The sequence below is a fragment of the Neolamprologus brichardi genome, chromosome 6, assembly GCF_056152115.1.
Source record: "Neolamprologus brichardi isolate AB-2024 chromosome 6, ASM5615211v1, whole genome shotgun sequence".
Lineage (NCBI taxonomy): Eukaryota > Metazoa > Chordata > Actinopteri > Cichliformes > Cichlidae > Neolamprologus > Neolamprologus brichardi.
In genome coordinates, this window is record NC_142109.1 from 33,610,185 (window position 1) to 33,636,296 (window position 26,112).

The following is a 26,112-nucleotide window of genomic DNA, read 5'->3' on the forward strand; positions in this document are numbered from 1 at the left end:
AGCTTTCATTTCCACGGTGCTGGTCATGGTATAATCGTCTTTAAGTATGATGTACAGTTCATGGGTTTACACTTGTCAAGTCACTGTGGCGCAAACGCACAGCTGTGTGAATAATGCAATAATGTCAGACAGGAGCCAAATGCTGGATTTCTGTAGCGAGATGTGAGTCATAGAAATTACATTATAGTCGGATTTCCTGGTGAGCAATTTTAAGCCCTGAGAAAACTCCACTCGGTCATTTTCATGAGGTTTGGTCTGAAGATAATCTGTGCTAGATTGATGGACCTGATTAAAATCTGGCACTTTTACTGTATGGTGCATAAGTCATGAGCCAACCCATTGTTGTTTTGTAAGGAAAATGTGAAATATGTACAGTATTCAGCGAAACATGCAACAATGAATGGAAGTTTGTGCAATTTAAAAAATCTTGAAAGTCAGTATTTGGTATGACCAAGAAATTCCCAGAAGTAGGAACATTCAGGAACATTCATCCAAGCTTTTTGAAGTGCAACCAAAGCTTTTCTGTGGGTGTTGGCTGCGTTTTGTTCCACTCTGTTAAGATGATGCCAAACTGCTTCAATAATGTTGAGGTCCAGACTCTCGAGAGGAAAATCTGTTATTGATGGTGTTCTGCTGTGTGGTCTTATATCCAGGTACGCTTTTACTGCAGTGGCCATGTGTTAAAATACATTGCAAATCAGACACTTTCCAGATGGTATTACATGGTGTATCAACGGCTGTGTTCGTATTTCCTACGTTTGATAAGATCTCCATCACCACTGACTGAAATCCTCTCCAATCCACTCTTGTAGACTTCCAGGAACTTTCAGCTGTTTGTTTTACACGTTGATGCCGTCAGATTCAGCGTGAGATGAGGATGTTAGTGAAGCACCACTGATAATGACACGAGCCTTTTAGTAAACGTATTCAGTACTAAGCAGTGAAGCAGCTGTCTATGATTGATTTTTAGAGATAAAGGTTAACAATGTCCTTCCGGCTTTTTTGATTTAAACCAACGATGAAAAACGAAAAGGTTTTTAATAACAGAGGTATATAAAGTGGTCGATATTTTTATCATCTTCTCCAGTGGTGATAACAAATAGTCACGGGTCAGATGAGTTGCCCGGGTATTGATTATGTCAGAGGTATGTGTTGCTGGTCAGTTTGGCGGCTGATCCTTTGCAAGTCGTCAGTTTACAAATTGCAGTAATAATTGGTGGATTTACACAACATCACCAAGGTTTCAGAGGAGTAAAGAGTGCCTTGTTATTGGAAACTACTTCTGGGTGCTCTTCCAGTCCATTCTCCTACTCTCAGCCACCAACCATCGAAAATTTGATGAACTCCTGCTTTGTTTTCTGAACTGAGTGGTTTCCCAAAAGGTTGATTCTGTTCATCTGACATAACGTTTTTATTTGGGGGGAAACGTTTCGTCACTCATCCAGGTGACCAGAATCAAGCTTTTTGGGATTTACTTACCTGGATGATTGAGCAGCCGAGTGGTTTCTGTCATATTTCGTGGTCAAATTTATTTATTTATTTAGGACAGTGCATGTTAATGAACATAAATGTAAAAAAAAAAAAAATTACATGAATGTAAACATACCAGATAATAGCCAAGGGCTAATTTCCATCTGTTGTCCTCAAGCATAAAAAATAGACATAATAATTCATAAAACTTCATCATTCATACTGTTCCACAGATGGCCACCCTTGACCGTCTGTGGGGTATAAACAAGTCTCCTCGGATTGTAGCTCGAGTGGTCCTGTCTGAGCTTTCTTTATGCCTAATGAACTGCTTTAGTGGTGGTGGAGCAAGGGAGTGTAAGACTTTATATATTAAACACACTCTTTTAAGTTTCACTAAGTTATTGAAGTTCAGTAATTTATGTTTTTTTAACACATGACAGTGGTGGTGGGAAGTCGGTTTTTTGTCAAGTAGTTTTAAACTTCTTTTATAAATGTTTTCAATAGTTTTAAGTGTTGTTGGATAAGCAATTCAATTCAATTCAATTTTATTTATATAGCGCCAAATCACAACAAAAGTCGCCTTAAGGCGCTTCATAGATACAGAGAAAAACCCAACAATCATATGACCCCCTATGAGCAAGCACTTTGGCGACAGTGGGAAGGAAAAACTCCCTTTTAACAGGAAGAAACCTCCGGCAGAACCAGGCTCACAAGCAAGTGACCAGGACGTCAAACAATAGTCCATATCGATTGGGTGTGCAGCATTGGTTGGTGAGGGCGATATCTGCCTTTACAGCATACTAGGGCCACCCTTGGAGAAACCAAAAACCTGTTCTGATGGTTGTCAAATTTCTTCTTTGTTCTTTTTTTTTGTGCGGGAAAGAAAGAAGAACAACAAAGGACCCATTTCTTAGAGGGACATGGGGTTACACCAGTTGCCCACACGCTCGCTCCACTTTGAGAGAGTTGCTGTTGCTCTCATGCCAGAAAAGCTGAAGGATCTGATTAGGTGGTCATTCCTACAAACATATGTAGCCGCCCCGAGCTGCTGCAGTGGAACACAAATCTTAATTACTGTTGACAATGACAGATGCACGCACAAATTGATTTGTGATTAACTTGGTTAAAAAGTCCACTTGGAGTTTATTACGTGACGACTGCAACCTGAAGCCTTTTGCACGTGGCTCTCACATATGATCTGAGCTAAACAGTGCATATCTTTGATGTCTGTGTCTCAGGTCTTGTGCTCGCAGGGTTACAGTATATGTTCTGCACACAAGTGTGTGAGTGCACACGTATCCTGCCTCCCATTTCTTTTCGGCCTCTGAGTAAGCACCTAAGTGCAAATGTAAATTTCTTCAGGTGTGTTGTGTTGATAGTACTGAGCAGTTGCCGCTTTGTCCTCTGAGTAAACTATGTGACATACAGTGAGCGCGGCTGACACAGCCATCTGTGTTGTGTTGTGTTGCAGGATCCCTGGCAGGCTCAATGACAGACGCACTCCCCTCGGAGAGCTCAACTGGATCTTCACAGCCATCACCGACACGATCGCCTGGAATGTTCTGCCTAGAGGTGAGGCGCTCACGCGCAGCCACACAGTTTTGTTTAACAGTCGTGAGCAAGCTGTTCTCACCAAAATAATGTACCTTAAAAGATCTTAAGAGAGAGATTAGTTGGGTTAGAAATAGTTTTCTTATGATGGAAAGTGAGTGCATCCCAAATTAAACTCATCTCAACTTCCAAAACAAATGTTGGGAATGAAAGACACTGGGAAAATATCACAGCCTGGAATACCACACTAAAAAATAAACCACCAGCTAAAAAAAAACCTCAGTGAGCTTTAGAGCTGCACATCTGTGATTTCTCTGTGGACATCAAACTTAGTGTTTCAGTCCAGGTCAGGTTTTATGAAAATCTTGTGAATGCGAGAGGCTGAAAAGGAAGTCCGCTTGGCTGAGGAGTGCCACTGATGGTTGCCAGGGTTTTGCTAGATACTGCAAAAATGAGCCGAGGTTTCTGAGGGACAGCATCTGCTGCAAACCAGCTAAACTGTGCACGGTAATGGATTTTTCTGGGGTTAACCCGCCTGTCTGCTGAGGTCTAATTAAATAGGGAAACCTAAACCAGGTTTAATCCCAGTGGAGACTTTGAGTCCAGTGACTGCTGTCTGATGGCGATTCTGGATGTTTTGGGAAGCCGAGCTGCTTGTAGCAGAGACACAATGTGTTTCCTGACATTTAGAGCTGGTGTAGGAGCAGGTTTATGGTACTCTGTGTGAGTTTCGAAGCTATAAATTGGATGACCATGCCTGGTGCAACTTGTTCTCCTTCAGATCTGGTCAGCCTCATTTCATGAACAGCTCTTTCTTTAATAGGGTATAAATACTCATAATTTCCATAACATACATGTGCCAGGGTGCCGTCACAGAGCACACGAAAAAGCCAGAATTTGCTTTTGGCCATGTCATCATAGTCCTCGCTCACTGCCCATCCTACTCACCAGATTGCGCCCCCTCTGACTTCATCCTCTTCTCCAAAAAGAAATTTAAGTTAGAGCATTGACATTTTCCAGCAATTAGCAGAAGCAGTGAAGTGACTGTAGTGGTGTCCAAGGTGACTCCCTTGACCTTGGTTTAGTTTTTGTTTGTTTTTCTTTTTTTCAGTCACAGAACTTTATAGCAGGGATTACCAAAACCAAAATATATGAACTAATACAATAAACAGATTGAACAGATACTCTCGCTTAACCACCCACAATAAAAGTTAGTTTGAGCTAAAATACAAGTCAGTTCTAATCCAGAAATGAAATGGATAAATCTGGATAAGTGGCTGTTTAACTTCTGCTTATTTGCTTCTATTTGCTTTTCTTTAATGTTTGTTTTGCACATTATGTCATTGTTCCATCACTTATGCACTTACGGGCTGCTGTCTGTGCCCTGGTGCTTTTGTTTTCCTTTAATTTTAATGCATAAGGTTTAAGTTGCCAGAAGATGAAAATCAGCCAATTAGATCAAATCTGGCATATTTCTGTCAATGTCCATTTTTAAAAATGAACATAAATCAAACCATCGTCGTATTTCTCTATTTAGGGGCAATGAAGCCTTATAACATAGTTATAACACAATAAATTATGAAAAAGAAGGTAAGAGCTTAATTTCTTCTAAAATGATTAGAGAAGCAAACATGCAGGAACATTTCCTCTTGTAGGAGCCGGAGACTCATCTGAGGCGCGCTCCGATCTTTAGTTGAACATGTTTGGGCAGTGATGAAAAATGAAATGACCCATGTGCTTCAGTTCTCAGGGAGCTCAAATTAGGGCACCTAATAAAAACTGCGCAGTAGTGACGCATCAGCAGTGCTAAAACTTTGAGAACGTCCCCAGTGGTAGAAAATAGTGAAGCTGTTTTCTATAAAATGCCAAAAGTGCAGTACGTGCAGGTTGGCTGCTCAAATTCAGATTAATTGTGTTTGGAGCGTCTAGCAGAGTAATTGGGGACATCATTTAAACATAATTTGGCAGACATAAAAACCCGTGTACACACACACACACACGTAGTAAAACTCCTGCTTACAACACACAGCGCTGCCATTAGCCGACACCCTCAAGCTCAGCCTCCCCAGATAAAAACGCACACAATTTCCTTTTTTTCTACATGTTGTTACAGTTTGCATGCGTCGCACGCAGATTCCCTCATTGGCCACCTGTCTGTTGAATGCAACACACATCCACACAGAGGAGGGCTCAGACTCTCATGAGGCAAACTGTATCCCAGCTAGAATAGCAATGTGACAAGGCTGATGGCTGCAGAAGCCTTTTAAACCCTCGGGGCTCGGCTGTTAATGAAGCATCCCGCATCAGAAAGAATCCCTGTAATGAAGGCACTGCACACCTAATCCAAATCTCACACACACACACACACACACTGACACTTCAGTGTTTAAACAGCCCAACACTAGCAGTGGGCACAGAAGCTGTCAGACAGTGTCTCGTAAAATATCCCCAACACACAAGCCAAGTAATCATAATCATAAGCTAAGAGATTGCCATGGGATCGGCCTGGCCCCATTACAGTGAATTGGTGAATACACTAATGAGTTGACGAAAATGTGACTGCGACACGGCTTAAATCTGCATTTTCTTGCCCTTTATATTCTCTAAGCATACAAACAAAGTAGCCCATTTCTCTGTAAAGTAGTCGCCTCGCTCTAGTTAAGCTTCTTTTTGTTTATCGAGTCATTCAGGCCCCCGTTTTCTCCCACATGCAAACTTATCTCTGTGTTCACTTAAATCATTTGATGTTCCCTTTCTCTTTCTTCAGATTTGTTCCAGAAGTTGTTTCGTCAGGACCTGCTGGTGGCCAGCTTGTTTCGCAATTTTCTGTTAGCAGAGAGGATAATGAGGTCATACAACTGCACACCAGTCAGCAGCCCCCGCCTGCCCCCTACATACATGCACGCCATGTGGTAAGACGCACACAAACGGAGCGCGGGGCTCACTTTCACGCTCACCGATAACACAGACGTCCGCAGCTTTGCAAAGCAGAAGGCAAGAGTACGAGGGAGAGTCATCCTTGAGGCTTTGCTGTTCGTTCAGGCGCACTGCAGTTGGAGTTCGAACAGACTTTCTAACAAACACACGTTATGATTAGAGAGCGGACAGTGTTGCCTTTTTTATGTGTGCCTGTTTAATGATCGTTAGTGTGGGGGTATTAAAAAATGCCATGAGTCTGGCATCTTATGCACAAAAGGGCTCAATTGTTCTAAAGTTATGGGTTTGATTGTTAAATGAAAACTGGAGTCTGAAACTGTTTTCCACCAGGAATTACTTTGTGTCTTTCTTACTTTGCGTCTTTCTGACCATTTAGTTTGCTAACTGTTTGAGGCTGTAAACAGTTAGCAAACTAAATGTAAGTAAACCTCACAGCCATGGACACCCAATAGCACCGTATTCATCAGTCTTTGGAACGTGGCCGGAGCATTTCTTAACCCAAACGGCATCACCGTATATTGCAGGAAGTGGTCTGGTGTCACAAAAGCAGAGATCTCAGCCAAAGCCCTGTTGTGCCAAAGCTGGACACTCACCTAACTTAACTGGGAAGGTGTATTTCTACAAAAAGCAACACAACCGTCACACAAAAGCCAAAAAAAACCCCAAACACCACTAATTTCAAACTCCCTTTTCAGATCCCGGACGAGCCCCCACTTGTTACGTTCTCCTGAGGGGTCTAGGCGGTGAGGGGGAAGTAAGAAAAAGTGTCCGGGTCAGAAAAAGGAGTCAAGGAGGCAAAAGGGTTAAATTAAAGAGTTTTATTAAAGTTTCTATTAATACTAACTAAAAGAGACGGACAAGCCGCTATCACCATTTAAAGAAACAAACAAAACTCAAGCATTAGTCAATAGAGTACAAAGTAAGTCAAAGAGTGCAGCTCACTAGCTGTAACCACACTAATGGCACTCTGGCCCAGAGCTCACCTTTCCCTGGGATTAAATACTTTTAATTACTGACGAGAGTCAGCTGTGTAAAAGGGAAAGGTGGCACCTCAGGCAGAAGCGATTGAAGGACACTCCCACACAGGCACCTTCAGGAGGAGGCCCTGCTAGAGCCGTAACATTTGTAATTCATCATTTTACCAAAGCAATTAGGAAAAACACTTTGAATGCAGTGAGATATTTCTGGGAGTTTAACTGCACTTTATGTTTATGGAGCTCTCATCCAGCTTCATCTTTGTGCATTCAGTAGACGTTTTCACAGAAGTGCCACCCACCTGCTGTTCAGATCTTCTGTTTTCAAGAGTAATCCAGTCAGAAGAAGCGACCTGAGAGCGTGACACCAGAGCCGATCGTGCTCACGCATGACAGTGTTTGTTTTACTACCGGATGCACTGCAGCCTGTTCTACCCGTGTCGCAGAAACAGCTCTGTGCTCTGTCTGAAAACAGAAGCAGGAGAAGGTTTACAGCAGTGTACAGTAGCTGAGCATCTGTATGTGCAGCAATGTGACCAAGAGCGTTGCTGTCACGGTCTGCGTAAAAATGTAAACCCATCTGTGTAACTACAGTTACTACAACATATTAAAAGTGCCTTATTTACTCTCACAACCTCTAAATATAATGTTGAAGAAGTGTAAGCCAAAACACGTAGGTGTCTTTATCTGCTGCTTCTCTGGAGCATATGCACGCTCTTCGTTTATACTAAGTTTAGTTTCCACGAATCTTGTTTCTCATTTATTTTTGCATGTTGACCGTTTCCAGTTTGGCTCCATGTGCTGCTCTCTCCCACATGGCCGAGGCACACAGCTGCCTTCACCAGGGGCGGGGCAACGTCTGTGTTTATGTTGATTGATTGGTAATTTTCACAGTATACCTGTAATACCAGTAACAAAGCAGGAAAGTGTGTTCTGATATGGTACATGTATACTCTATGTATATTTTTATGATTCACAAATACACCTTTGCATATGAAATCTTTTTGCTGCTCACGCGAGGGGTCGCACAGCGGCCTGCCTGCCTCCATCTCATCCTTATTCCCGAGCATGTTCTTCTGTCACACCATCTGTCTGCATGTCCTCCTTCACTACATCCACGAATGCTCTCTGTAGCCTTCCTCTTTTCTTCTCCTCGGCAAATGTGTGTGTTTTTAAATAGAAAATTCTTTATCTTTGCATCAGGACGGTCGAACACTAAAACTAAAGCCTCAGTTTTTAAACTGGGTCATGGGTGAAGCTGAGGGAGTTATCAGCTATCACAAGATGCACGTTGCATCTGCAATCCAAACAAAACTCCTGTTTGGATGTCTTTTAGTACAGCGGTCTCCAACCCCCGGGCCTCGAACCGGTACCGGTCCGTGAGTCGTTTGGTACCGGGCCGCGAGAGTTGAGGCTCAGGTGTGAAATGTATAGTTTTCAGGGTTTTTATCGGTTTTCAGCGTTATTTTGTTATCGTTTTTATCGTTAGCTCGGTTTTCCTTGGTATTTTCACGTGTGTTATGAATAAATCTTCTTTTTTTCGGTACCGGTACTAGTTTTATTTTGTTGTATTTATCCGCGACACCTTAAAGGCCGGTCCGTGAAAATATTGTCGGGCATAAACCGGTCAGTGACGCAAAAAAGGTTGGAGACCGCTGTTTTAGTCCACCCAAGTGCTGAACATACCCTTCTTTAACAGCAGGCCCGGCCTTTATTATGAATTAAAATTGTGAGGAATTAAATCAAAGCAGGCAATGGGCCACCTGTGTGTTTGTCCTGACGGGGTTGTTTACATATGGAGGCCAGAACTGTTGTTTGTAGCATGTTAGCATGTATCTGCTGTAAAACTGAGTGTCGGCCTCAAGTGGTCGTTTGAGGAACTGCAGTTATTTTCCTCTGGTGTTTTGTGGCACGAGGAGAGTTTTTGCTCTTCTCGTGCTCACTTTGTCTGCGCACTACACAACCTTGTTGCTGTAGCCCGATGTGGTGACTGTGCAGATGAGCGTCATTTAAAATAAAGAACAGATGACTCTGCTTGTTCATTTCTCATCTCTGTCATTTTACTCGGTAGGAGCGTCACTGCTGAAACCCTTCTGTGCCTCAGATCTATTTTGTAGTCAACATAAATGCAGTGCAGAGACGAGACAGGTTGGATTTAGAGTAAAAGTGCTGCCGTTTCTTTTCCCACCCACTCACATTAACCTGCAGCCAAATGCGTCCACCTTTTGACTGAAAGCAACGAAAAAGCACTTGTCCTCTGGGGGATGTTAAAAGACTTTGTGGGACATCTTTATCTGTGTCAGCCATGGCAGATTTAGTTTAAAAGCAGGCACACCACAAAAATAAACCGGGGGAAAAACAAAAACCTTTTTGAATTATTTAATAACACAAAATAAGAGTTTAAAGGTTTTGCTTATACTCTGACTGACAAGTTTCTGCATCATTTTACTGATTTATTAGTCATGTATTTTCGTAACTACACTTGTAAACACAGAGACGAGCTTTTAAAGTCTTTTAGGCATTGCTAGGAACATTATCCCATCGTCTCTCTTGCTTTACTTACACCAACACTTCTCCCACTATCTATTGTTTCTCCTCTTGGTCTTCTATAAATGCCTCCCTCCATCTCTCCCACTCATTATCTGGCTTGTGTTTGGAAAAAAAATCTCTCACTCTCATTGCCTCGAGGAGTGACTTGTTGTGTAACAGCCTGGCATCACTTATTGTAAAGAATACTGCTCTTTACTGAAGCAGTAGCCTTTCATTCTCATGCCTACCCACTTTTTTTTAGATTGTGGGTACATTACAGTTTACCGCCAAAGAAATTAAGAGTATCACTTAGTTTCACAGCAGCACATGCAGTATTAAACACGACAGATTAACAGCAGAGAGGCGCTTTAAGAGTGCAGAAAACTAAACCGAATGGACAATAAAAAGGGGACGTGCTGGAGATATAAGGCTGGTGGAAAAATAAAAGTTTGGATGAACATAGATGGGAAAGGAAGGAAAACATAGTGGAGGAATTAAGCAGTTTGGGTGCTCGTTGATCGATGTTGGTGCCTGAACACCAACAGCAATTGTTATTCAGATGGAGGAGATGGGAGAGAGCAGATAAACCCCAGGTTGATTGCTCCCTCGTGGGCAGTTTCAGTGTGGGAGTGTGCGTGGGCGTGTGTCTGCTTTATATCTGCGCTCCTGTTTGCGCGTTGCTGCACCACTCTCTGCAGGCAACGCACTCGCACACACAAAAAGAGCTTAGTCAGCGCCAACTGGTCCCCTGCTCTGTCCCCTCATCGCACACAGACGGGCTTTGGTGTGATGAGTTACTCATTCGGATTCGCAGACATCATCCAAGTTAATGCTGTCATCCTAAACGGTGCAGCAGCCTCCTCCCCGTGAGCGTGTCCTCGCTGATAGCACTGCTCTATCTGCTGGTTTCCACACCATTGGGTTACATAAACACCAGCAGGGATGGAGATTTGTTGGCAATGTGTGCACACAGATTGTAATCCCAGTACTTGAAGTTATGAAACCGAGAAAACACGTTTAATTCAGAGCGATTTTTTTTTTTATAATATTAATATCATATGTCCAAAAATAAGGCTCTCGCAGCTCTGTCAGCGCCAATGGATCTATTAATGATTACCATAACTCTGAAGGATACAGCAGCGTCTTCTCTCCTATACTTGAAGAAGTTTTACTTTTTGTACTATATCAAGGAACAAGCTGTAACTAAAACCAACAATAATTGTTCTCCGAAACTAAGGAAAGCAGCTTGTATAATACCATCAGTAGCAGTCACACATGGAGTTTTTCTTTTATACATATGTACAAAAAGAGAAGAAAGGGATTACAGATGATACATTTGGGGTAATCAGCCGGTACATTTAAGGCTGTGAAATAAAAGAAGAAGAAAAGAGAGAAACATAACATAATCCCTGCAAAATAATCCCACCCAGGTCACTGCCCTGTACACTGTATTTCCACACCTGACATAAGAGAGTTTGCTGAAAAATCCTTATAGATTTTGAAATGCATGAAGGAAAGGACCCCACATGCTTTGAAATTTCCCAGTAGAGTTCTGGAGTAAATGTCAGATTTTTTTTAGACACGACATGATGTCATATAACCACCGTTGGGAGGGGCAGCATCCCGCCACCTCAGTAGGATTGCCCTCTTAGCCAACAGGGAACAGAATGATAACGCCTGTCTTTTAGAGGCCTTTAGAAGCACCTCATTCCCACTGATGCGCATATGATCACATTTAAAGAAGCATTTTTAAACGAGTTTTAAAGTTGCTGTATGGCAAATGTGAAGCAGCAGCTAGAAGAGGTGGACAGGTTCATGTACCTGGGTTGCACTTTTAGCAGTGACGGGGACGTGGAGCATGACGTCAAGTGCAGAATTGGGAAAGCATGGGCAGCCTTTCAACAATTACGACCTATATGGATGACCACCGTACTGCCTTTATCAACCAAGTTGCGGCTCCTGAAGACCATCGTTATACCGACGGCACTGTATGCAGCGGAGACTTGGAAATCAACTGCAAAGATCAACCGCCATCTTGACGTCTTCCAACAACGTTGTCTTCGATGGCTGCTCAAGATCACATATCGGGATCGCGTTACCAATGAAGAAGTATATCACCGTGCGGGAGTAGAGCCACTCCATGTCCAAGTCACCAAGCGTCGGTTCGGATTTGCCGGTCACATCCTTCGGCTACCGGACCCGAGACCTGCCCATGTCGCGGTTCTGTGGAACCCGAAGAATGGAAAGAGACGGCGAGGAAGACCTAAAATAACACGGAGGAGGACTTTCCTTGAAGATTTACGTTCATTCGAACTGTCATGGGATGAAGCAACAACTGGCGCGATAGACCGAGTTCGATGGCGTTCTCTTGTCGCCCGATGCACCGATCGACGCGGGAGGATCTAAGTCTAAGTAATGGCAAACGGAGCATTACATTAACTAACAGCACTACAAGTAATATATAGTTTTAAGTTACAGTGGAAAAAGAAGCAGTTTCCACTAAGTGGGGAACTTCTTAGCAGCAGTACAGTCACAGTATGATGTGACCCTGAAAAAATTGCAGTTTGCACTGAATCTAGATGGAGTCATAGGAGTGCCAGTGTTGATGATAAGCATGAAATTGAAAGTGTCAAGGTACTGCAAACAGTCCAACTCGAGTATGATGAAGGTCACTGACTCACTTTCTAGTTTGTTGAATCTTCTTTCTTCAGTAGCTGCACATCATCTACTCACTTTATGGCTAACTAAAGTAAGCTCATTCCCTCCTCTGTTGTTGCACTGGCCTGTACCTGTGATATCACACCTCCAGTGTGGTTTTTGTCCCTCCCTTCACATGGCTTCATATTACATGTTAGTCTACACAACCTGCTTGGGTGGTCAGTAGAAGTAATTCAATTAAAAATGCTCCAAAAAGCATCAGCAGCACAAAACAGAGCAGAGGTCTAATTCAGCGATGAGCGATGATGAGGCCCAGCCGACACCGGTCGACTCCTTATGTCAGGACGACTGTCCGTCAAGGCTGGATATGGGTTATTAAAAAAGAGGATAAGTTTCCCACTGAGACCAAACCCATTCTTTGTATCAGACTATAAAAAGGCTTTTTATTGCTTTAAAATTGGGCAACTTCATATTTGTGTCTATGGAGGCTGGCTCACGTTTTAAGCCAGCCTCATCACACTTCTAGAAATAAGTTGCCCAGCTAGTCTAAAGCTACTGTAGCAACTTCAGCGTAGCGTCTAAATAAGCACGAGGATTAAAGCCGATTGGGTTGGTTAGCAAGGTGTTGTTCCACGTTTGTCTTTAAAAATGAGTTGGATAAAACAAAATAACACAATACAGCACTCTGACTGAGGAAGTTGGGCCTTTTTTGTATGTTTTAGTATTAACATCTTTCAGAAACCTATGGCAGCATCATTTGTTTGCAAACTGCAATGTAAGATATAATCAGTAGGGGTGCAACGATACTGGTATCGATATTGAACCGTTCGATACAGTGCTTTCGGTTCGGTAAGCATATGTATGAACAATACAACATTTTAAATTTATTTTATCAACTTTTCTTCTGACGATGCTGTCTGTGTTGGCAGCTCAGTGGATCTGCGTTCGACTACTCCGCCTAGGCTGCACTGTCGAGCGCAGATCCACTGAGCGCAGCGCAAGCTAGCAAGACAGAAGCTAAGCTCGTTGCAACATGGCAAATTGAACCTCCCCCACCCTCATTCAGATCTGGCGTTTGGAACTATTTAGGTTTTCATGTGAAGTATGACCCTGAAGGTAAGCGCGTCATGGACAAAAGTAAAACAGTATGTCGGATGTGCCACGCAATGCTCAATTACATTGGTGGGAACTAGTGCGTTAGCGCAGTTAGCTCGTTAACGTGTTGGCCGTCCAGCCCCAGGCACGGGGCGATCCGCGGTAGCTCGTTAACGGAGATTTGCCGTGTTGTGGCGTTAATGTCATTTCAACGAGATTAACGCTAACAGCACTAGTGGGAACACAACGAATATGACTGCACATTTACTCCGACATCATCCGAGTGCAAAGACAAGTGGAAGCAGACAAAAACAACAAGCAGGCATGCTACAAACTTTACCCGAGTCATTTAGACAGCCGTTAGCACATGATTCTCCTTATGGGGACCTGATATGTTTAATATGCTGCTGAGAGTATAGCCCAGAAGAAGCGTATAGTATAGCTTTTATTTTGGAAAGAGCCATTTCTCTGTAATAAACTCTTTTCCAAAGATGAGTGATTTCTCGATCAGATAGATTTATTTTTTATTACTTTGTTGTTTCAGCAACATTAAATTTAAAAACTGTACTTTTGAGTTAAAATATATATTTATAATTTTAATAAATGACATTAAAAAAGCATGAACATTTTTTTGTATCGAAAAAATATCGAACCTAACCGTGAATTTTGTGTATCGTTGCACCCCTAATAATCAGGGCTAGTACGTCAAAAATTAGGTCTTATATGGCACCAACACTGTAAAACGAGCAGCATCTGTTCTTAATAAAGCAGTAGTGTGTGTTTTCACCGGTAGGCGACTACACCGGCTCCTGAATTGATATACGCTTCTGTTTTTGCAGCAGCTGACACAAGCTGGAATAGCCACAAATGCTTTCTACCTACATGCTGCATTGCATGTTTGCATGTTACACATTCATCAGTGGGTCCATTATGTCTTTAACAATGTGCTGTTGACCAGGAGTGCAACTCTATTATATCACATTGAGATAATGGGAAAGGCCATTAAAGCAGGAGTCTCAGACAGAGTGAACACAGCATCAGTGGTTCAGCATCACATTACGTTGCTGCGTATCGACTGGGAACATGACTCAACCCCCGACTCCTGTTAACTGAGGGGGAAAAGCCCCATCGAGGCCCAGAGTTCAATTTTCTGCAATAAGAAGGAGCTGGAAAGTGAAGGGAGAAGAGAGACGGGCAGAAAGAGAGAAAAGAGAAGCTGTGATAAGGTTTGATGTGAGTTACATAACCCCATGAATTAGAAATGATGGCCATGAGAGAAGAGCTTGTGTTTCCAACGGGATTAAAGGCTCCTCACTGCCCTCCTCAGGACCTCAGGCTGCGAATTTAAAGAAGCCTGTGTGCATGATGAGGAGTGCGAGGGAGAAAACGTGAGCTGAGCAAAATGAGTGTTAGTGGCAGGATGGGAAAAATGGCCCAGGTCTGGTTTATGACCTGCTTTTGTTGATTCTGCTTGGGGCTACATAAGAATCAGTAGATCTGAGAGTTTACCTTTTGAGGATGGTGCTGAAACAAAACCCAACCCTAAGCTTACCTCCAACCCTGGACAAGACTCAGGTTAATCTGGGGAATACCAAGAGGTTAAAAAACAGTAAATAGTGAAATCACTGCCAAGTCTTTAGCAATAAAATGTAATATTTACATGTATTTTGGTTAAAAATGGAATAAATTAAAGACCAGAGAATCAGTATCAAGACTATTTCTGTTATGTAAAGAACTATTTTAGAAATTTTTGGAAGTTGTCCGCCACTCTGAACTAGGGCTGCCATGATTAGTCGACTAGTCACGATTACGTCGACTATCAAAATCGTCGACAACTGATTTAATAGTCGACACGTCGTTTGAAGCTTTGTAAGATCACAAAAGACGCAGGAATAAGTAGTAGGATTTAAGAGTGTAATAACGGACTGAAACAGAAGATGGCAGCACTGCATGTACAAGGATGCCAGCTGCCGTTAAACCCCGAAGAAGAAGAAGCTGTGTCCCATAATTCATAGCGCGGCCCGGCTCAGTTTCCAACAATGGCGGCAGCTAGTTAGTTTTAATATTACTCTTATTATTCTTTCTGGGTCACAAAATAAACGTTTAACATATTTTCAGGCGAGAATGTAGCTGTGTAAACCTCAAATATCTGCTCAGTTTATCAAGACACCACATATTTTCAAAAGCGCTCCGACGTTTTCAGAGACGTCTGTTAGCCACTAGCTCGATAGCTAGCCGGGGGCTAGGCTCACTAGAGCCGTGAGAACACCGGACTCCTGGCAAATTGTTTTCAAACCCACCGCAGTCTTTCGCTACTCAGGTTAAACATGATATATAAGTCACTTAGATAACTTAAAAATGTTATTGTTTGGCTTTTTTTTTAGTATTTTATTTGTTCCTGAGTAAATCGGTTTGGCTGAGATTAAAGTTATAGTTTTTACACAGCTGAATAAACGTCAAGCAGACAACTGATTATCAGAAGTGTGAGATGCTCGAGAATATACTCCGGTGTCCTGTTATATTTTAGATAGCAAGGAGTTTATTGAACTTCACCGAAACAATCTGCAAATGTCATAAAAATTTAATAAACTCTCATCTTGTCTTTATTTTTAGTTAGCACATACCTTAAACACTTAAAGCTGTAAGCTAATGATAGTTATATAAGAGCAGATGCTGCTGGTGCAATAAGCTGTACGTTTTACGTCCAATGGATGATGATCTGATTAGTCGACTAATCACAAAAATAATCAGTGACTAGTCGACTATCAAAATAATCGTTTGTGGCAGCCCTACTCTGAACATCCATGGTTTGGTTTTTTGGGGCGTTTCCAGTTTACACAGTGTCCTGAAGCCCAATAATAATGAGCTGTGTGAAATGAGCCATGTTGCTTGTGGTTTAAAACTTGTGTAGCGCACAGTCACCAAGACTGGAGAACCACCACAAAAATACCACCGCACCAAATTTACTGTTGCTCCTGCATTAAGGTGAAGGATACATACAAAATATTTTCCAAGACTCTGGAAATTATATGGATAAAAGTAGTCTGTTTGTTACCAGGGTCACTGTGGACAAAATCATATGACGGTATTACGACAGTTGGCCTGGACTCATATGGAGTTCTGGTATATAGGATATAAGGTGAAGTGTCACAGAGTCCTTACCCTATAATACATCGCTAGCACACATTGTTCTTTAGAAAATATCACTGGATCTAAATTCTTGGATTCAGGGTCTCAGTTCACGCCTGGTATGGAAAGAATTTTGAGTCTTAGCTGTTTGATACATGCAGCTTTTAACTCGTAAAGGTAGCAAGCGGTGCCACAGTTTAATGCGATCTTCCTTTGGCCATGCCACGCTACTAAATGCGGTTGCCAGTTTCTTTATGATATTTTTATTTATTCATTTATTTATATTTTGTTATTCTTCCTGGAAAGTCCTGAAAATAAGTGTTATTTAAGGATCTTCCTCATGACATATGATGTCACTTACATGCGGTGTGTGTGTGTGTTTCCTCTCTACAGGCAAGCGTGGGACCTGGCCGTGGACATATGCCTCTCTCAGCTGCCCACCATCATCGAGGAGGGCACCGCCTTCAGAGTAAGAGTGTGTGTGTGTGTGAGAGAGACAAATAAGCACAGAGCCACTGATGCCTCTGATGCATCATGTTGTTGTGTTTTTTGGCATTAAATGCATGAAGCTTGGAGGCTAGGGGACCTCTAGCATTGATGGATGTCTTTCATCTTGAATGTGTCCAGCACTGACACCTGTAAACAACAAACTGTTCTTGTTTGCACTGCAAGTTCGCCACCACCCGCATATACAGCATCTCTATTAATCTCTCAAACACACTCGCACACACTCATCCCCGGCGGATTACATTGTAAAATGTCAAGTCTAATAACTCAAGTATGAGCGTCAAATAAAAAATAGTTTCAGAAAGCACTGGCCCTGCACTTTGAGCCGCTCGACTGTTTATTGTTCTATTTACTGACGAGGCAGGGGGCCGTGATGGAGATGCTGAGTGTAATGGAAGCGCTCTTCAAAAAAGCTGATTGAGCTGATGATGACTTAACAAATGTGGGTCATCGTAACACTTTTTTTGTTTTGTTTTTTTGTATCTGTGTGACTTAACAGCATATCTGTATCACTGTCTTGGTGTATTTTCCCTACAACATCATAAGTGATGTTTTTCAGGGCCTTTGCAGGTCGCCAGTTTCATTGTTGCGATCTTGTAGCTTTGATTGGTTTAAGCAACTAAAGTCTTTTATTGGGTTTTGGCAGCAGAGCTACTTGGTTAGGTTAAAGGAACAAATGTGTTTTAGAAAGTTTAAACAACTGAATTTGTCAGGACTATGAAACAAATTTAAACAACAAAGCGATTTGATTAGGTTCAGGCAACAAAATGTCTTTGTTAGGCTCATGTGACAAAACTACTTGGCTGGGTTTAGGAGAAGATCCTAAATCCTTTTTACATACTGTCCTTCTCCTTTTCCTTGAGAAACCCAGGAAGGACCATGTGGATAGACAACTTACTGTGGATTAACAGTACCACAGGACACTGTTTGGCTTTTTAAAATTCAAAATATTTTTATTGAGTATTTGTGGATAATAGTTTACAAAGAAAAAGAAGACAGAAAACACAAACTGTTTACAATGAATACAAAACAGAACTTCTCATGTTGGAACATTGTTTTCCTCTCTTATTATTTACCAAACAAGCAACGAGACAAAAGGAAAAAAAAACTGAAGAAAAAAACAACAAAAAGAGAGACCCCCCCCCCCACACACACACACACACACACACACACACACACACACACAAAAAACCAAATAAAAGCTCCAGCCCTGGAGGAATTAATATTATGATATTAAGTAGCCCGCTTCATAAGAACCACACAGATGTTAGCTACACCATCACTGAGCTCCATGTTCCCGTTAACACAGACAGACCACTATGGAGAAGCAAATCCATTAGTCAGCTGGAACATCCTTGAGTTGAAGTTTAGAGAAGTTTTCCAGAAAGAGACCCAGAATTTTATCAAATGTGCCCTTTTGGTTCTGGATGGAGCAGTGGATCTTTTCCAGACTGAGACACGACATGAGATCAGCAAGCCACCGACCATAGGAGGGCGGGGCAGCAGCCTTCTACCTCATCAAAGTGGCACGCCTAGCCAAGAGGGAACCAAAGGACAACGCTTTGCTCTGTGAATGTACTTATCATCCTCTCCCGCTGTACCAAAGAGAGCATAGGGGGTTGAGAGCTAGTTTCAGGCCGGTAGCCTTGTTCAAAGTGCAGGAAACCTCCTCCCAAAAATTTTCCAGGGCAGGGCAGGTCCCAAACATGTGGGTTAGATTGGCATCATCAGACCCGCACCTGTTACAGCGAGGGTCTAAACTGGGATAAAGCTTAGCTAGTTTGGATTTAGATAAGTGGGCCCTGTGGACTACTTTGAATTGTAACAGGGAATGACGGGCGCAGAGTGATGTAGAGTTTACCAGAGAAAGGACTGAGTCCTACACGTCATCTGACATAGGTATACACAACGCGGGCTGGGGTTACACTGCACAGTTTGTTATAGATCCGAAACATTACAGCTTTGCCTGATCGTTGCAAATTAAGGTGCTCGTCCAGTAAGTTAGCAGCTGGAGCTTCTGGAAAGGACACTTTTGTTAGTATTGTTATAATTAATAACAGTCTTTTACCTAAAAATCAAAAATCCTGCAGCATCATTGCTTATAATGCTGTGGGAACAAGATTGAGCCGACCAGCGGTTACTAGACTCTGCAACAACGATGCAGAACACACAGCAGCTTTTCCCATGTTAGGGCTCTTATATGGGAACTCCACCTTCTCTCCACCTGGCCCTGGGAGGTGAGCATCGCTCCCCCAGGAGCAGTTTTCCACACTCACTCCTCCTCCTACTTTCTCTTGCACTTGGGCTAAAAACACTTACCAACACTATAATTGAGCCTCTGAGGACTCCTAAAGCAGATCTGCCTGCTCCGTCTTTCAGGAGCCTTTAATTCCTCTCTGATGTGCTTTGACTCCTTCAGCTCTCTTTGTTGGACTTTGTCACAGCTGAGTAAAGAAAAAAAGGAGAATGTTATTTATGGTAGATTTTAAAGATTGAGTCTCTGCCCATGTTAATTAACTCCTCTCCAGCACCTGTAAAACACCCCGACAGTCATATTTTATTTCATATGGAACCAAAAATGCACTCGTGCCCCATATCTTTGTTACTTTATGTAATAACTTTATTTCTTTATGTATTTTTGATATTTCGTGGCATTTTATAAATCTTTCTAAAAGATCTTTTATGTAATTTGTAGCTAAAAAAGGAGATTTGTGTCATTCATCACCAGTGTTGGTCAAGTTACTTGAAAAAAGTAATCAGTAACTAATTACCGATTACTCCCCCCAAAAAGTAATCCAGTTACTTTACTGATTACTTATTTTCAAAAGTAATTAATTACTTAGTTACTTTTTAAAAAACACAATTTACAACCTGAATAGGTGATAAAGCGATAGATCTTTCAGCCCAATTCTGCTTTTTCTACATAATCCATCATACAAAATGTAATCAAATGGAAAAGTCTCTTTTTAAAACTTGTTTTATTAGTTTTAATCTTTTAACTTTATGCATGAAGCAAAAATTTAATTATATGCAACATTCTCTGACTGGAAGAAATTTGTTGAACATTTAAACCTATTTTCTGCACATTCCAGCACAAAAAATTAAATATTTTTTGTGTATACACTCAGTCTTTCAAATAGATGCAAGTAAAACACAGCAGAAAATAAATAAAGTCAAAGACTAGCGGTCCTGTTGCTCTATTTTCACCTGTAAAGCAGGAGTGGGGTAGGCGGAGGTTTACCCTGGTGCAGGTGTGCTGCAGTTGTCAGTGGAAGAATCCGCGAGTTTCTCTGTGAGTTTCTCATTACGTCGTAGCTACTCGGTGCTTGCTCGGAAGTTTAGGGGTTTTTTTCGCTTTAAAAAGAAGTTTTCTTCCCACGCACAACGGACACTAATGTTTTTGTCACTTTTTATGGAATCAAACTCAAAGTAAGGTCAGTACTTCCACGCTTTAAACGCTGCACGCTCATACTCTCTCCGTACTCGATATATTATCCATTGTTGATCTGCACACAGCTGTTGTCACGAACGTCGCACTCGCTTACGTCACTGTCATGAGACATTCTCGCAAAAAAATCACGGTTTTAGTAACGCAGTAACGCAGCGTTCCTACGGGACAGTAACGGTAATCTAATTACTGTTTTTGCAATAGTAATCCCTTACTTTACTCGTTACCTGAAAAAAGTAATCAGATTACTGCCCATCTCTGTTCATCACAGTAACTACTTTATCAAGGCAACATGTTTAAAAATGTAATAATCAGCTTATCTCAGTATAAAGATGTTGGTCTTTATTTTCTGTCTATTATAGTGATGTCCAAAGCAGGAAGCAGAGACCAAATTCAGGACAAAATGATGTTGTGTATGAATTTATTGAGATTTGATGAGCCAGCATTTTGTCGTATTTCTTGTCTTGCAACAACCCGGCTAGTTTTTGAGCTTACATGCCTGTGACGTTAATTTTTTTATTAATTTTGACAGCTTCACTCACATTCGCTCATTGGTATACAGTATCACACATTTGTTACATACAGCACTACATACAGCACTGTATGTCTGTGTCTGTCAAAAGTCTCAACAGTAACAAATGAAAAACAGTAGTTACTTTAGTTGCATCACTGGTGTCATCTTTAAGTAAGCAGCGCTACTTTTCACAATTCTGTCAGTATCTGAGTGTGTAGGGTTATTAAGCTTTGATTATGCTCAAATTAATGTAACCATCCAACAGCGAAGCGCTGATATTTTCCCCTCCCGACATCCATCAGCGGTCTACGCGAGGCTGTCGCAATTCAAACACTCTGCGTGATCGAAAACTCTGCGGCCAGCAGCCAATCAATCAGACAATGTGCCATGACAGCAGAGAGAGGAGAGGGGAAGGTGATCATGACAGATCAGGATTTATGTTGTTACTGCAGTGCAGTGTCACTCCTGAGCTCATTATGTTCATGTTTTTATGAAATGATGGGCTTGTAACTGCAGGACTACCTCGTTATGAGCGTGTGTGTGCGTGTGTGTGTGAAAGAGAGAGAAAGCTGAAGCAGAATAAATTATTTGAAATGGTGATAAATGTTTCATTGCTTCTTGTGTCCACAGCACAGTCCTTTCTTCGCAGAGCAGCTGACAGCGTTTCAGGTGTGGTTGACGATGGGCGTAGAGAACAGAAACCCACCTGAGCAGCTCCCAATTGTACTGCAGGTACAGACACACACACCTCGACACACACCCACAGCTTTATGAGACTGGAACTGCTGAGGACAAACGGGGGGTGGGGTAAAATGTCCAACAAATGGCTGGGGACAGAACTGAACTCGGGCCACTGAAATAACTAAGCGAGCAAAGGAGTCGCTGCTTTCTGTGCCCACATTTTCCATTTAAATGTAGATAATAATTCATAAAAGCAGGACGCTAATTTTCTCCACCTCACCATTGCAGATAAACCAGTCAAATATAACGAGAAAACTATAGAAAAGGATATAAAAATCCAGCTTTCATATGCAAACCGTGGAACGGAGATCGCAAAAGTAAAAGATGAAGATAAAGATGCTTGAAAAAGACAAGAAAATAAAATGAAATGCAATTATATTTTCAACATGCAATAATAATTCTGTATCAGTGTGAGTCTTTGTTTTTCAAATGTCACAGTGCTAACAGGTCTCTTTTAATTTATTGCACAACATACTCCTACCTTCAGGTCGTCCGTCTTGCAAATTGAGCTCATTATTTTCAGACCTTTTTTTTTTTTTTTTTTACAAGCCTGCAAGAAAACCTGTAACATGAATGTTAGAATAGAATAGAATAGAATAGAATAGAATAATCCTTTAATTGTCCCACAAGGGGAAATTTGGTTGTAACAGCAGCTAAAAAGACAAATATACAAACAAACAGTACACAGGACACGGAGCAGAAACATACACAATTTTTCTTACATATTTACATTAAGGACAATGGTTACTATAAACAGAGAGTACTGTACAGTTATTAAATTAAATAAAAATAATTACAGGTAAGAGGCAAACCAGGATGTTGTGTTTTCTGTAGCGCTGAACTTTGTAGAAGCGACTTGCAGCTCTTCTCTTATTTCACGAGGGGTCGCTACAGCAGGTAGCGCCGAATTTTTGATTGGCACAATCCCCCGAGGCATTAGTGTCTGCTCCCAGGATCAAACCCGGGCTCTCGTTAGGCGAACGTGTAACCCACCACACTCTGGAGAGAGTGAAAGGTCCAAGAGTGAAATCTTGGCACATCTTTGTAGAGTGCATCAGCTGCTGAGTAACTGCGGTCATATGCTTCATTTTCCTCTTCCCACCTCCACCACCACCATCACCCCGCGGGGTTGTACAGTTGTGCTGTTGTATTATATCACAGTACATAGTAGTGCTATATCACAGCATAGTAGCTGTCCGTGTTGAATGGTAATTTTCTGCTGACTCGGCGCGCTCCCAGCAGCAGCACGTCCATACAGCAGTTCTGTCGGGAGCCGTTAAAAGCTGAGGAAAAGGCAGACTGATCGGCGAGCACCGGGTACAGCGTGAGTGTGTGTGTGTGTTGATGTGGACATAAGAGGAAAGGAGCAGCAGCCTTTAAGATTACACAACATATTGCAGCTGTACACCGTGAGGGCAATGTCATCTAGTGTGAGGGCTACTTCCTGCTCGGTGATGTAATTGATGGGCACATAAACAGGTTTTCTACCTATTTAAGTATGCAGTTGCATAAGAATGAAGCTAAAGAGTCTGGTGAATTCTTACAGGATTTACAGTCAAAGGCCAAAATATAATCTGACTCAATTTGAAAAGTGCAAAGAGTGACAAAAAAGATGAGCAACGGGCAGGAATCCATCAATAACGCTCTTTAATGAAATGAGCAAAGGGAGAACAACAGAGCTCAGGAAGCAGTCCTTCATCCAGGATGGATTATTGGAGTTACAATGTTTCCAAGTTGTGACGCTATAGTAACAACAACACACTCAAACACGTGTTTTTTTTTTTTATCTCCTTCTCTATGTATCACCCAAATGATTCATACCTGCAGGTGCATCATAACGTGACGCAATGTGTGTCGACGTTCATACATACAGCGTCATGAGATGAAGCGCTTACTCACTGCACCGATGGGGAGCATGGAGTTAGACACATGAGCCGCTCCAGTAAACATGCACACGCGCTTTAATGTGTGTGCATGTTTAGAGAATTGCTCAGATATTTATTTGCATAAAATGAGCTTATGATTAGGGCTGTGTGGAATCATAATAACAATTTTATTTGTGTAGCACTCTATCAATTCCTTTTCAACTTTTTTCACTTCCGATACAACGCCCGTGGTGTCTGACGACATTAATCTCCTGTTAAATCACAAAGCTGTATTCCTCACGGTGAGGAAGAGTTTCGGACCACCTTGTTTTTCCGTAACGTAACATCAGTTATCAGATAAATGATCTGAACGGACTTGATTGTTTGCTGCTGCTGTTTCTAGTTACGCTTGTTTCTCCTTTCTCTGCTGTTGGTCTCGCTGTGAGTGCAACCCCTCACACACGGAGTGGAGCTAAAACAACATAATGATAATTTGACTGAGTTGACGTCAACATAATGTTATTTTAAGTGTGACAAAGAGTTTCCACCAACGTTTACACTGAACATAACCAGAGTGAGAACAAAGGGGGAAAACCTCATGGCTGAAACTTTTCAGTCATTTCGGTTCATGTGCGCAGTTTCCAGTTAAATAAAAATTAAAGGAAAAACTTATAGAGAAAGTATTTGAGGTAGAAAGTACCTCCTAACTATTGAACCCTTGCTGTTAGCTTCCTGCATACTATGTTAGCTATCCTCTTAGCAACTGGAGTCCTGACGAAGCAAGTTAAACTGAATTGTCCCATTGTAACCTGATCCAGCTCTTCAAGTCCTAATTGGACAGATATCAAATCTAAATACTAGATCTGTAAATTAATTGCAATTATCAACTTCCATCCATAGACCTATAAAAAGTACTAATGATTTGGCCAAACTGATGCATTAAGGAAGGCTGTTCCAAAGTTTAGCGCCTCAAAAGCATGGCCTAATTGTAAACAATGTTTCTGTGAAGGTTCTCATTCATCCAGGTCATCGTAGTCAAAGGAGCTTGCAAAGAAAAGCGTCTGGACTTCTTTAAGTTGCTTGAAGACGTTTCACCTCTCATCCGAGAAGCTTCTTCAGTTCTAAGGTCAAATGGTGGAGAGTCCCAGATATAAACCTAGTGGGAGTTTCCCCCCACAGAGGGACAAAAGGACCCCCTGATGATCCTCTAATCGCCTGAGCCAAGGTGTGAAACTGGGTGTGGGTTAAAGAAGTCCAGACGCTTTTCTTTGCAAGCTCCTTTGACTGTAAACAATGTTAAAGATGGCTGTAGCTTCTGAGTGCCTTACAGGGCGATCGTAGCGCAGAGAGTTGGCAGTTCGTCTTGTAACCGGAAGGTTGCCGGTTTGAGCCCCGGTTCAGACAGTCTCGGTCGTTGTGTCCTTGGGCGAGACACTTCAACTACCGCCTAGTGGTGATGGCCAGAGGGGCCGATGGCGCGATATGGCAGCCTCGCTTCTGTCAGTCTGCCCCAGGGCAGCTGTGGCTACAACTGTAGCTGCCTCCACCAGTGTGTGAATGTGAGAGTGAATGAATAGTGGAATTGTACAGCGCTTTGAGGGCCCTGAAAAGCGCTATATAAATGCAATCCATTATTATTATTATTATTATTATTAAAGCTGCCGGCAGGGGCGACTCCTGGGTGTGCAAAGACTTGCAGTTGTCTAGCACCGTACAGAAAACGACCCTTGGATTATTTTCTCTCTGCCCTCTGTGGAAACTGCCCTGATGACTTTATTGGGCTCAATCAGTAGTTTTAGGTTACATTGAAGAAAAGATTAAGTTTGTTTTTGAATTATGGTTATTGTTACAGTCATTAAGGAAGGATTGATTGATTTCACTGTTAGAGCTACTGCTCATTATTAATCCTTTATTTAGCCAGGTAAAAAATCTCATTGAGATTAAAAATCTCATTTCCAAGAGAGACCTGGCATCATGGCAACAAAAGTCACATACCACATAGGTATATAACATTTAAAACAAATACAATATCCCATACCAACATGTGTAAAATATACAATGACAGATCAAATTAAGAGTACATTAAAAACAATCACACTGAGTAAAAGAGCTGTTCTCTCGTTCCTTCAAGACAGACATAAACTCTCCCAAGGTAACCAATTCTGATCATTTCAGTTCCTTCTGCAGATTCTGCTCATTCGTCGCGCGTCCAAAGAGATGGCGGTGGGGAAATTGCTCAGTTCCTGGCTTCATTATGAGACTTCACTAATTAGTGGGTGATGTCACCATGCTATGACCATTTTTACACTGACTATGCATCTAAAAATATATAGAGAATCGGGAAAGGGGTGGGGACTGGATGAGGAATGAGATTTTTTTTCCTTTAAACCGAGATCAGGAGGATTTCTTTAGTATTTTTGCCAGGTGGCTTTTTTTCTTCCTGCAGAGCACGCACCTGCGTCACACGCTTCCTTGTTCCCACACACTTCCTCAGAGTTGAAGGCATCCCTGGTCCGGTCTTTCCCTGATCTGTTTCTGTGGTCACGCCCTGCGGGTCGAAGGCACAGAGGAAGTCATTAATACGTTATGATTCCCTGGAAATGTGTAAATGTGTGTGTGTGTGGGTGTGTATTCCTGGGTTCCTCCATATGCTTGTTCCCACACACACTGCAGGGTGGTCACATGGGGATGGAC

The 26,112-nt window shown here is 42.0% G+C and overlaps 1 protein-coding gene across 4 annotated transcripts in view; it reads left to right on the forward strand.

Annotated features, from left to right (window-relative positions):
- Positions 1-26,112, forward strand: part of rptor (regulatory associated protein of MTOR, complex 1) — a 229,137-nt gene that overhangs the window by 128,911 nt on the left and 74,114 nt on the right. For all 4 annotated transcript variants that reach the window (XM_087842157.1, XM_087842154.1, XM_087842155.1 and 1 more), the window contains exons 9-12: positions 2,942-3,042; positions 5,789-5,933; positions 16,737-16,812; positions 21,443-21,544. In XM_087842157.1, coding sequence (XP_087698283.1) covers positions 2,942-3,042; positions 5,789-5,933; positions 16,737-16,812; positions 21,443-21,544 — 424 coding nt within the window. The remainder of the gene's footprint in view (positions 1-2,941; positions 3,043-5,788; positions 5,934-16,736; positions 16,813-21,442; positions 21,545-26,112) is intronic.